The 13,824-nt window shown below is 36.2% G+C and overlaps 1 protein-coding gene across 6 annotated transcripts in view; it reads left to right on the forward strand.

Annotated features, from left to right (window-relative positions):
* Nucleotides 1-13,824, forward strand: part of NFIB (nuclear factor I B) — a 170,949-nt gene that overhangs the window by 97,689 nt on the left and 59,436 nt on the right. For all 6 annotated transcript variants that reach the window (XM_063423680.1, XM_063423681.1, XM_063423682.1 and 3 more), the window contains exons 3-4: nt 1,223-1,276; nt 12,586-12,654. In XM_063423680.1, the coding sequence (XP_063279750.1) occupies nt 1,223-1,276; nt 12,586-12,654 (123 nt within the window). The remainder of the gene's footprint in view (nt 1-1,222; nt 1,277-12,585; nt 12,655-13,824) is intronic.

The raw sequence follows: 13,824 nt of genomic DNA on the forward strand, positions 1-13,824 counted from the left end.
AGAGATGGCAACAGATTTTAATGAACTTCTTGTAGCAGGTAAAGGGAATCTCTGATTCTAAGGCTGAGGACTACATCAGCTATAAGAAGAAGTAATAGTAATTGAAGGAAAAATATTTGTTGATATAAACTTTTTTCTTTTCCGTATTTTTTTTAATTTTTTAATTTGGACACTGTAAGCAGCAATGCATTCAGCAACTCTACAACCATCTGGAGGTCATTTGGTGGTAGAAGTTTCTGTGGTGCTATGATGCAAACCTGTGATGGTCTTTTGCTATAAATAACATCACTACATTTAAGAAAATCAGTATTTTTTATCCAGGCTCTAAACCAGTTCCATTTTAGATGCCTATATGTGGAAAAAATGGTGGTCCTTCATTTATTTTCTTCTTCTCTGCATTTTTTTTTTTTAATATCTTTGTTAATTTCTTGCAGTGGAGCAGAGTTTTGTTATATTATTGATGTGGGAATACAGTGAAAAGTAGATGTTTATAAAAGAAATTCTTTTTATGGATAAGGATACAATTTATTATTAAGTGTATTAATATAAAGTTACATTCTCCCCTTGATTCAGTAGGTGCATGCACAATGAAAAGAACACAATTTGAAGTCTACAGTGTTTGAGTTTTGTTAGTTTTTACGTTACATAATCTTAATTTCACAACAGCAGATCTCACAGCTAGGAACACAAAGACCATATTGTATTTACAGACACGGTCGTGTCCTCGTTGCAGTCATGAGTCTGCAGATGCAATGTAGGCCTTTGTGCTTTAAGGAAAGGCCAAAGCAACAGGACTCATCACTGCAAGCACCAATAGTTACCTGATCCAGTGTGTCTTTCTGGTCATTGCCCTAGAAGAAGTTACCTCTGCTTTGCTCATTATGCAATATTTTATTTGGGGGATGGAGGGAAAGGGAACAAAAAAGTATCCTTATAAATGTTTTTACAGCTTGAGTATTTAACTGAATTACTCTCTTGTCCTTATTCAGTGATCTACAAATTCCTCTTATTAGGATCATTGCATCTTTCACAATGTTTCTACATCTCTATAAAATAGGTTACAGATAGTGTGCTTGTTCAATAATGCTTCACACAGAAAATCAGAGAAATGACCTTTAAAGAATAAAGTAAAGTATTAGTTTAATAGTTAATAGAGGGTATTAAAAGATTGTGAGATACTTGCAAACCAACTTATTAAAACATTTCTTTCATTTCATTATAGATTCTGGACAACCAGGAAGTCCAAGCCACAATGATCCTGCCAAGAATCCACCAGGTAAATTTAAGTTCCAGAACATGTGCATCTAATATTGTTTGAGAACAATGATAATAGCAGAAGAGAGTGTAATTGGTCAACAGCTCATCTTGCACTGGTAAATATACATAATCAGGGCATGTTGTAATACTTTAGTTCTCTAAACTGGCAGTGCCTTGATTGCAGTTTTATCAACATTCATTTAATCTCAGGAATTTTTCTTTCATCTCTTGGATTTTAGAATTTTCTAAGTTGGGATGGGTAGCAGAGTGAGGAAACAAGATCCCAAATAACTTTTATTTTTATAAAAGTCTTACAATGCTACCAGTTCTGTTTCATTCAGACAAATGAATGTCTATGTCTAAACTCTGTGACTGAGCTACCAGCTTTTTACTTTTCATATATGCTTTATAAAATACAAATGTGTTAATTTAAAATTATTTTTGGTATCAGCTCAAAGCAGTCTTTGAACATATTAATGTGTCATGGCCAGTGACACTTGACATTCCTTTGAGACAGTTGTTAGTGAAAATGGTCCTTTCAAGAATTCTTTTAAGATAAAAATGCAAAAGAAAATCAAACCCAGGCTTTGCAATTCCAGTCTGTTTAGACAAAAGGTTCCTTGAATTTTCATGAGGTTATCCTTCTAATCAATTGGGCTGTGCCAGTAAATTTTGCAAATTTTTGCTATATTGTGAATTTTATCAGAGTAAGACAAACAATTGTAACAGACACACTATCACTTCTTAATGACCAAGGAGGGACTTCACCCACCATCACCACATTGTATCTTCTCATTTTAGCTCTCAGAAGATGTGTGTATCTGCACCTAACTCAGTTTGATCTTCTAAATCCAAAATGAACAGTATTCTGACCAGGATGTAGTTTTGCGTTAACATATACATGGATATTTTCTGGATCTGTTACAACACTAGAATAAACAGTCTGCATTGTGGTTGTACGGTTTGGCAGTACGCATATGATCAAAGTATTCTCTGTTTTTGATATATGTCATGTGTATTGTGTGTGAATATCCAAAAATGGGAGAACCATCAAAGAAAATTGTACAAAAAGCTATATTCATGTAGTATAAACCCCAGATATATATACTTGGAGATAGTAGATATATTTTAGAGATAAGAGGACAGAACAAGTCAAATAACATCATTCTTAGCTCTAATGCAAGTGATTTTTTTTTCTTCAAGGGATGATGCAGGCTTGTTATCAGTTTTGATTGGAGACTTTGATGCTGTTTCTTTCCAAACTGTGTGGGATGTTGAGAGTAAAATTTCATTTTGCTATTAAACACATGCCAGACATTTGTGGTTTAAAAACCCAAAGGACTAAATTTACTCATAAAATAAATATGAAAAGTTTCACTATGGATAATTACAGTTTTTGAAACTTAGACCATTTAGCTGTAGAGAATTTATTTTGCTTTTAGAATATGTCTGTGAGTGCAAGAAAAGCCAAATGCATTACTTTAACCCTTGTAATTTGAAGGATTCTTTGTAGCTTCTGGGTTTGGGTAGCTGAAGGCAGGGTCAAGTCTCCTTCAACAGATTTTAAAACTCTGGTTTTGAAGTACCATTTAGCATTTGGAGTAGGAAGGCGGAAGTACATATTTTACTAGTGAGGATCACACCCCATGATGAGTCTAGTTTCTCCAGACCTCAGCCCTAACTCCAGTAAAGAGTAATCTTGTTGCCAGTAACAGAGCCTTGGGAGGCAGCAGACAACCCCTATAGGCTTTCTTGAGGACAGTCTTCTGGGTCAAGATGTAATGTTTGACAAACTCCACTGTCTTAGATGGTGGACGGACACAGAAAGAAGATAAATCTGTTGCTGATTTCATGAAGATCAAGAAACTTTCAAGATCATGAAACTTTCTGCTTAAAATATCAGCATAATACTTATGATTTGGAGTCCCTTGCAGCCGGTGTTATCCCTTTGTCTGCTGCCAAGTGGGGACAGAAAATAAAAGCTGTGCCTTGATTCCCTTGAAACCCTTCATTTAAGCAGAGGCAGAAGGATAATTGAATGTCATCTATTGGAGGATGATTTTCTAGCTTTGTTCAGCTTCCCTGTGTAATACTGTTATGGAGTTGAACTGTCAAAGTGAAAGTACTGTGGTTTGTGTAAAGCAGGATACAGGACTTCTGGGTCTGTGCAGGAGAATGACAAGGAACTGCATGCCATTCAGCTTCTCTGGGAAAAGTGCTGCTGGCCTGTTCTTTTGCACTGAGCTTCACACGATTGCTATTATTGGAGCCAGACAGTTACTTCTGTCAAAACCCTGGAGGATATCCACTGTGAGTTTTTTTTCAGTCCCAGGCCAGGAGTATGTGGATGGGTAGTGCCAGGCAGGTAGTTCTATCAGTTTTGTTCATACAGTGCCTGTATGTCAAGGAGCCAGGATGCTGGCAAGGGGTGTGTGCTGTTAGCTCTTGGATGCCACCACCTTCACAAAGACACTGCCAAGGAAGAGGATGCTAGAAACTGAGTGGTAATTGGCAAAGCTGTTGGTGTTAAGAGTGGATTTTTTATAGGTTTGGTGAGACTGTTGCACTCTTTAGGGTGTCTCGCAATTTGCTGTCCTAACAACAAGTTGGAGAGAGGGCAGAGAGGGTTTGTCACTTGCCAAACAAAAGAACATTAAGAGCATTTGTTGGAATTCTGTACAATAGATTCCTAAAAATATAGTGAAGATTTTGATAGCCCAATCCAGTATTAAGACCTGTGGTGTAGCTTGTGGTGAAAGTGGTATGTAGCTTTTGTAGCTAAATCCAGGGGTATCTTCTGCTAAGTTTTATTTTTAAATAACTTTGAATTATATATTATAAAATATATTTTAAAATATATATTTATATTAACATATTTATATAAAGGTTGAGTCCTGCTTTCCAGAGAGGTGGGCTGTAAATTTTGCCTCACTGCAGGTACTATTAAGTTCCAGACAGATAGATAAGCAGAATTGAACTGAGAGAGGAGAAAAATCTGAACTCTACTATTGTCTGCATCAGGCTTCAAGTTCCTGGTATCTAAAAGTTTGTACTGTGCTAGCACAGTCCTAACTATTAAAAGTTCACATTATTTAAAAGCGAGAATGGACATGATGAAGGCCCCAGTGAGGGTGTCTGAACAGATAGAGGCACACCTGATAAGGAGTTTGAAGATACTCATATTTTTGCGCACAAAAAAAGCCATCAGCAAGCCACCAAAAGCCAAGAGCAACTTTAGGCCTGTCTTGTTTCTTTGTGCTCAGAATGCTCTGACCTACAGCTGGAACAGTCTGTTAAAGATAACCTAGTGTGACAGTTTCAGGGTAACTTTGCATTATTGGTTGCTCCCTGCAAATACCATCTTTTATACACTTTAGGAAAATCTAAAAAATAAGCCTTCACAAGTGTATCTGGAAATCTGTGCAGTGGTGGGGCAGGATATGTAACAAAGACAGAAGATGTCCTCTTTCAGTAAATTTATCTGTTAAGCATAAGAAAATTATGAGGGTGAAAAGAGAAAAATACCTAGAACTGTAATTAAACTATTAAACTATTATCTCTTCAGAGATACAGCTCTTACCAGCCAGTTGTTTTAGGTGAGGATTTTCTGGATTTTGTTTTGCTTTGTTACTCTCTCTCTTTCTGCCTACTGGCCACACACAACTACTCGTTGTTAACAAGATTTCTTGCTATTTGCCATTGGTTTGAGGTTGCTGCTTGGCAGATTTGTTTTATATGACAGCGTTAACACAGCTGTGTCCAGTTGTTGCTATGTTGCTCAAATTTTTGAAGACAGCCTTTTGTAAGAGACTAAAACAGGGGTAAGAAATTTAAACACAGTCTGGACAAGGCAGAAAGGAGACTCAATTTGCTGTACAGCTTGCAACCAGTCTCTTTTTGTACAGATACCTTCTAGATTTTGGATCCATTCTTGTCCAGCATTGGGGAGTACAAAAGATAGCTTTTCAGAAAGTGCAAAGGAAACCTAGCTGTCCTGAAGACAGGCATACAGACATGTATGAGCCTTTTTGGTGAGGGAATTTTTTTCCTTTTATCCAAGCAGATAAGTTCAGAGGTTACTAGAGCTATGTTTCCTAGCAAATGGCAAACACTAGATTTTTTATTTGTTTGGATTTTTTTCTTGATAGATTTTATTCCATTTTAGCTGTTTTTAAAATATTTTCATGTAAATTTTTTTGACTCCATCAGAACACAGAGAACTCAGGTTTGATACTGTGTGCTGATGAATATTAAATTATTTATATGGGGTAACACTTTTAGATGAAGAAATGGACATACTGTCTCTGCCTCTGCCTGTCATTACTCCCCATTGGTTCCCTTCTTTCTTCCACAATAACCTGTGATACGTTGCCAGAGAATTTGCCTAGAGATAAAATTCTTAATCTGAATGAGGCATAGGTAGTTGAAATCCCAGCCCTAGCCCCACTGTCCTAGGATTGTTTTTCCTCTTCTATTTTCTGCAGAATTTTTGTTTTAGGAACCACTTCTAAAGAACACCTGAGTGAAATCCCCAACTCTGAAGTGTGTTTTGGTTTTGGTGTTTGTTTTTTTGTTTGTTTTGTGGTTGTTGTTGTTGTTGTTTTTGTTTTGATTAAAGAAGGTGATGCCAAAAAGCTTGCAAAAAATCACCTACTTCTCAATATGCAAATTTGTCTTGCAGAGCCCCAAAGGCTTTCCCTGAACTTTCATATGGCCTAGCAGTCATAGGAAGAACATTGTTTTTGGATCAAGCCCTTAGAAGTGTGCAATAAATTTGCCTATATATTTCTGGTTTTGATAGAAGTATTTCAGTTTTAAGTTTTCAGAATTTTCAGAATGTGCAGTTTCAGAAATAACCTCTGAAGAGGAATGTGGTCTCAACATTTGCAGTCTTCTGGAAATCCAATAAACAAAAATCTTTGAGTTTTGAATTTCTCATACCACAGTTGCTTTCATTATTTTCCTATATTGCAAGCTATCGTCTTGTGGGTGGAGAATTACCCCCATAATGAATCAGAATAGAAGAGATATTCCCTGGCCTCATCATTGTAAACAGCTTTTCTTGTGGAAGCAATAATGCCAAAGTAGCAGTGAAGGGAATTCAAACACAATTGTACTTAAATAAACGCATATCCACGTCTTTTTCATCATGGGAGTGGATATCCTGATATGTTTGCTGTTTCTCATGTGCATGTATCTATGCTGTCTCAGGTAGTGACCTTCAAGTAAAACAGGGTTGAGTTTGGTCAGATGTTGATTTTCTGTGAAGTTCTCCCTTTCCCAAATGCTCTGTGAGTTAGTAATGTCAGTGATTGAGAGATGATACTTTTCTTTATCAGCTTCCCAGCACTGGGCTGGAAGCTGGGGTGTTCTGGGGTCAGTGCCCAGTGGTATTATCTTGGCACTCATGGACCCGTACAGGTTGTACAGCCCTGTTTTCCAAAAGAAAGAGTTTTTGGCCTTTCAGGATGGTTTGGAATTTGGTGTGGGTAATTACTGTTGTCTGCTGGTTTAGGATTACTTTTACATTCCTGTTTGCATTGGCTCTCCTTCTTTATGAACCTGCTGTGTGAATAAATGATGCTGAGATCAATCCTCATGCTGATTCAGATGCTGCAGTGTTCAATGGTGGATGTGATGGTTTTTACTTCAAAGCATGCACAGAGAAAGAATTTACCAAAAACTCTTACGTTACCAGTTAGAATTCCAGAAACCTGCTTTGGCATCTGAAAATTCCCTTTTGGTACCTGCTAGTCCTATAGCTGTTAGAAAACAGTTCCCCCAACTTCTTCTTAAATCTTGGCTGTAGTTCCAGTATAACCTGAGACCCTCTGGAACAGAAAGCAATACTCATATATGTTACTTACCCTTTCTGTTTCTTGCTAGGTTTCAGGGCAACTCACTTCTTGGATTCTAGTAATGAATTTCAGAGTCCATGAAATCTGGTTTTTACATTGTCAGATTACTGCAACACAGATGACTGTTGTTCTGGCTATAATTTTGAGGGTATCAAAAATCTCATTTGTTTCTTAAAATGGTGTATTTGGCTTTTTAGTTCCTCATCATGCTAAAAATTCAGTGGAGACAGGGTTTTTTTTCAGGTTTGTTTCCTGTCCCAGTTACAACATTATTGCAACTTTCAGTAGGAAGGAACCCAAAAAAACCTGTGGGTGTGATACATGACTGGGAAATATTATGAGATAACAAAAATAGCCTCATTCTCTAGTCAGATCTTAATTCAACTGTTTCAATGACATATCATCACCAAAATTTTCTTTGTCACTACTTGGCAAATATTATCCACCCATATCTGACTTTAAGATATTCTTTTGTGATAACAACCTGTTTCTGGCACTATTTTTCAGATACTGGTTTCAAAATGCATGCAGTAAGAAAACAAACTGCATGCCTGTTGACTGTATTTTGACGTATGAAGAGTGTGAGACTGATTTTTCACTAGCACTTCTAACTGTAAATAGTATCTGTACAAAGTTATACCTAGCAGCATCCAGAGCATTACCCTGCATAACTTTAAATTTATGTACAGCTGCCTGCTATAAACGAGGTTGAAGTTTTCAGCCTTTCTTCTTACAGTAGCTCCTGATGTTGTATGTATTTATTTTATTTATTTATATATTTATTGCTAATAACTCTATCTACTATTATATAATTCCTCTTTTTAAAGATCCAGAAATAAAAGTATATTAATACAAATTATTTCCAGCACAAGTTGGGTCCTTACCCTTCTTTTATAACTTGCTCAAAACCAAGACAGTATCAATGAGAAAACTATATTTATAATAGTACCAGAAAACAGTTTTATGGTTAGGCCCTAACCACTATGCAGCAGAACATAAACAGGCATTCTATTCATAAAAGTACAATTAAATCAGAAGACATAAAAAGACAGGTTAAAAATTTGCGAAGCTAAACGTCAGTAGTAAGCTTTTAAGTAATGTGAGAACAAACTTGTTAGAGTAATTGTTTGCCCAAACAAACTGAAATTATTTTTCAGTCAGTTAAAACTACTTTATTTCCTCCCCTGTCCCCTCCCTTTTAACTTTTGACATGGTTAGAACAGTTAAAAGCTGCCCTTGTAACAAATCTCTTCAAGGCATAGTACAAGGCATGGTGCAGAAATAGAGTGGGAGAGGTGCAAGGATTAGGGCAGTGACTTCTACAGCAGCTGGAGGCATTGCTGAAGGTTTCTGCCTTACTGACTGTATATGAGAGCTTGATTAGAACTGCTGCTTGGCTTAACCTGTCCTTTCATCCTTGATGCCATTGGCCTGGCCATGGCAGAATTGTATGGAAACTGTATTTTTTGTGAGTGAGTTTCCTTTAAAAAGATAAGGAGATGAAGATTTTTATAGTCACTGTGTACAAAAACTAGGAGAAAAATTTAAAAGTCCACTCTTACATATGGGTTTGGGAAGTTATTGACTCTTTATACAACATCACACTACAGCAGTTTTGTCAGACATTCTCCTTTTGTAGAAATCAGATTTTTAAAAACAATGATAATTAGTAATATGCATTTCAGAGAGTACAGGCAGGATAAATTTAACTTATCCTCAGACAGGATAAGTTTTATTAAATAACAATATTCAATACTTTTGTTATGTTTGAATGATAAAGACAGCAAAATGTTATCATGACCATCAAAAGATAACGTGAATTTTCAATGAGGAATACAATAGACTTATCAAGTGCATTAATGTATGTACTGAACAGAGCTACAGAACACACCAAGAGTGCCAATTTAGGCTCTTTAACATATTAATGTAACAGTGCATTAGGGACCCAAAAAAAACCAGTGAGACCTATCCTGTATGAAGTATATTGATATACAACGCATATTTTTGTCTTGCATGAAGTGTAATAATGTGACTATATAAATGTTAACTCTTAGTCATGTGATCAGCTTCACCAGGTAAAAGGCAGTATCTCATACCATAAACACATAATACATAAACACATATACACAAAATGTCCTATACTGCTTATCTTCTGCATACAGTCCTGCTGTTTAACTTTTATCTTACGTAGAATGCGTGTTTCCAAAACAAATTACAGCAATTTAATGGAACAGAATATTTTTTCCTCTTGCGGAGCTGGGAACCATGTAACAGTTGTGTAATATACCCACCATAATTATCTTCATAACTAGGTGAAACTTTTGAAGTTCACTGGTGTTGGACCTTAACATGCACCCAGAGTCAGCATTGGAGTCTACCTTCCCTGTTGAAACATAAAGCTCAGGATGAAGTTTCTCAGTGCTATGGCACAGATTGTTTATTGTTGCATTAAATCTTTGATGATAATTTGTCACATTACATAGAGAAAAAAGTTCTTTTTCATGTTGATTGAGACTGACAATAGCTTCAGTTTCCCTTTCTTTCCTTATGCCAGCCAAAGCATTTGCACATATCTGTGGGTGTCATTATTTTTGGCCCATTCCAAGGTAGGATGGAACCTGAGTGAAGACATGTGCCATCAGACAACAATGCATCCTTTTGTGAGGGGATGAGAGACAGTGGTACCACTTGGCAAAATACTTTCCTTGCTCCCATTTCATCATCACAAGGAGAGTAACATTTCATTGCCTTTATATTTTGTATGTATTCTCAGTATTACCAGTGAGAAAACTTAAGAATCCATGAGAGAAGACTGAAGATTAAACATATGTGTCTGGGTGTATGCATGCACAAATGTACATGCCTGTGTTCTTACATATAATTCAAAATAGGCTTTTTCTACTTTTAATGTGAGCCTTGGGTCTTGTTCTCACTATAGAGATAGCTTGATTAATCTACACTTGGCTAAAGCTCCTCTGAAGTTAGTCTGGCTTGAATGAGAGACGTGCTTCAAAGTAATTGTGCTTGGATAAACAGCAGAGAAGTTCAATCATGTGTCATTACCAGCTTCAGAGCTGGCTGCATGGTTGTATACTGGCTTTATGCCACACTTGGCTTATGAGCCAACTAAAATCAAGAAACCATTTTCTCTTTGGAAATATCCATGTAGTACTTTAGATTATTCCTGCTGGAGAAAATAAGCAGAGAAGGGAAAGACTGCCATTTCTTGAGGAATTACTAGCATTCATCTAGCTCGTCTGATCTTAGATTAAAACACAATAACTGAAGAGGAAAGGAAAAGTAAAAATTTACTGTTTGCATTTTTTTATTGTATGGGTATAGCAAGTTCTGTCAAATAAAGAAGTAAATTCTTCAGAAGCTATGTCATGTTTTCATCCACACAAAAAGCAAAAAATGGAGAAACGGTGCAAGAGAATGCAGAAAAAGAAAGAGAAAAAACTCTTATTTCTTAGACTCTGCAGAAGGGCCAGCAATATCCAGGTGAAGGAGAGTAAGAGAGGAGAAAGTAAAGCATATGGAGAAAACCTGTCAAAAATGGGAGAGAGAAAAACATGAAGGGAAGTGAATTAAAAAGGGAGGGAGACCTGAAGACCTACCATTGGGAATAAAGGCATGCAGGGATAATGTATGAAATAGCATTGACTGGGAGATGAGAAGATTACTGCATTGGCAGAACACTGTTCAGGATGATTCCACGGGTGCTCTGTACACCCGTGGTGCTTGGTCATGGGATGGTTCTCAGCTGGGAAAGACACTGTCTTGGAGGTTTGAGAGCATAACAGAGATGTTGGGAAATGTACTTGGTTGGATGGGTTCCTATTCTTTCAGCTTATGCTCTTTGGTGCACTGTTTATACCTACACTGGTAAATAATACCAGAGGTGCTGGATGAGGCAACTCTGTGGGACTAACAAGCAGGGGAAACCACTCTTTTTACCTCTGCTCTCTTTTTGACCCTGGAAAGTAAGTAGAGGTTTCTCCAAATATACCAAGGACAGGCCTCTCAGGTTAAGTGTACTGCTTTTACAGTCACTTTTCTGATTATAGTGGCCATGTTTTTGCTAAATCAGTTGAAGACAAAAACAGCAGTTTCCAAAAGAAATACAAAGAGAATAGTACCAAACCAGTGTTTTCTAAATCTGTAGATATTCCAGTAGGTGTACTTTTCGGTTGTGGGTTTTTGTTTGTTTGTTTGGTTGGTTGGTTGTTTTGTTTTGTTTTGTTTGTTTGTTTGTTTGTTTTGTTTGTTTTGTTTGTTTTGTTTTTTGGGGGTTTTTTGTTTTTGTTTTTGTTTTTGTTTTTGGTTTTTTTTTTGGTGTTGTTGGTGTTGGTGTTGTTGTTTTTTGTTAGTTAAGACACATAGAATACTTTTACTCCTTCAAACACTGGGAACAGAAAGTTGACAGTTTATTTCCCAAAGAAAAAAACCCTGTATTAATTCAGAAAAGAGATTACAGAAAGCACAATAAGAAATTCTTAGTGCACTGTCTCACATGAAAGCAAATTAAAAAGTAATGCTGTCAGAGCAGCAGTGTGCACCAAGTAAAAATGTAAATACTTTGTATTTAATATGGTTGTTATTATTACCTATAAAAGGCCATGATGTCATATAATCTTAAATTCACTAATAGAGCTTTTGCAGTGATTATTGATGTAAGACTTCCACAGAGACATGGGTTTCTTAGCTGTCTTTGCATAAGGTTACTCATTACACTACTGAGATGAGTGATCTTGATTATCAGTTGCTGTTTCACAGCAGTACTCCAGCTTGTGTCTGAGTTTCACAGCAGAGAATGTACATCAAATACATGTATCTTAGAATAAGTAAATAGCAGCCATAACAATAATATGTTTTCTTACACATAATTTTCTAGATATACAATTCAGCATCTATATAAAACATACTCCACTGAATAGCTCAGCTGCTTTGCTCAGTTACTGTTTTTCCTGGAAATAATAGCAAACCTCTCATCTGCCTCAGAGATGATTAGTAATGAAGTTGTACACTGAAGTCACAATCAGCAAGGTGAGAATTAAGTAAAAAATCTCTTTTGCAGAAACATATGCAAGGACAGGATAGCTCTATGGGGAAATTGCTTATCCAGCTGATACCAGTCATAGTTCAATACTGACTTAAAATTTCAAGATACGAGTAAAAGAACACAGTTTTCAGAAACTTTTGTGGTGGATAGGTAGGGACTAAGTATATTGCTTGTTAGTTTCCATATACTTTTTAAAAGTCACTCTATCACAGATCCTTAAGACTTTTCTGCACCTTTGCCAGAATTTTCGCTCACATTAGATCCTGTGGTCAGCTTTGAGTGTACTTTGATCTGTGTATTATTGTTCTGGGACTCTGTTAATACCATTGTTAGCTGGTGTATAAATCCATCTATAGTTATTTATTAATCTTCTCATTACACTGACTATGGTTCTGTGATCTTTTTCAGTGTACCTTGAGGATAGTTTCGTGAAATCCGGAGTATTCAACGTGTCAGAACTTGTGAGGGTGTCAAGAAGTAAGTTAATATTTGTGTTTAATCATTTCCAAAGCCTGTTATAATCAAGTGAAAGTTTTTTCCTTGAACCTTTTTCTCCACAAGATGTAAGATGCGTAGGAAATGCTATAACCATGCACAATTTTGGTATATTTGACACAGAATTACAGTCCATCTTTCACATGTTTGTAATAAAACAAATAGGTCTTTTTCTGTCTCTTTGATATTTAAAGATGGAATCAATTTGTTATATTTCTCTCTGTACACCTAGTGGTCTGATGTTTCAATAAAATTACCATATGTAACAAAACCTTCTATTTCTAGACGTACAGTATTTTAAGTATGCCCTACATCCTTGGATATTGCTAAAAGATCTGATTATTCTTTTAGGTTTTTTAAGATTCTTTTAGTTTTAAAATTTGTAGCTCTTAAAATAAAAATCACAGTATGGATATAAAGGGTAATCAACAATGTATGAAATACTTGTGTTTCTTTAGCATTGTCTGTAGCTGAATTTCTAATTACATCGTCTAGTTTTGTCATCAGAGATGTTACACACATGAACATGTAAAAGCCCCCATTAAAAAAAATACAAAGTAGTGAAGCTTTGACTGAAGAAAGAAAAAGCAAAAAGAATATAAGATCTCTTTTGTTGGCATCTAACTATTGTTAAAATAGTATAGCATAAAACCTGCCCACATTTTCATCTTGCTTTGTTTCCTTACCCTTTCTTTTCTCCCTTTGCTATCAACAATATTAAAGTATTTCTCTCCAGACTTGCATTAGGAAGTACAGAAAATAGTTGAAAGTTATAGTTAGAACTGTCCACAGTGATGATACTGGCATTTTTAAAATGGAATGGTCCAGAAAAGTCACTTTTCTGGTGAGGTGAGGGCAAAGCCAAAGAGGCTTCCAAAGTTTCCAAAATGTCTGTTACTCGTTAACTCATGCAGGGTCAGGCTGCTGGAGGAATTTCATTACCTTACTGAGGCTTTGGATGCATGGGTTATTTCATTTTCTGTGGTCAGAAATTAATATTCAACAACCAAAATTATGTTAAATCCTCTAGCAAGACAATGAGCAATCCTGCAGTGCTAAGGCACATCCCTTTTATGCTTGCTGAAGATATGGTTTTGCTGTTTTAGGAGGCCGAGGGTGTGTGAATTATAGCTTTCTTTTTGTTGTCAGGTG

The sequence above is a fragment of the Prinia subflava genome, chromosome Z (assembly GCF_021018805.1).
Source record: "Prinia subflava isolate CZ2003 ecotype Zambia chromosome Z, Cam_Psub_1.2, whole genome shotgun sequence".
Classification (NCBI taxonomy): domain Eukaryota; kingdom Metazoa; phylum Chordata; class Aves; order Passeriformes; family Cisticolidae; genus Prinia; species Prinia subflava.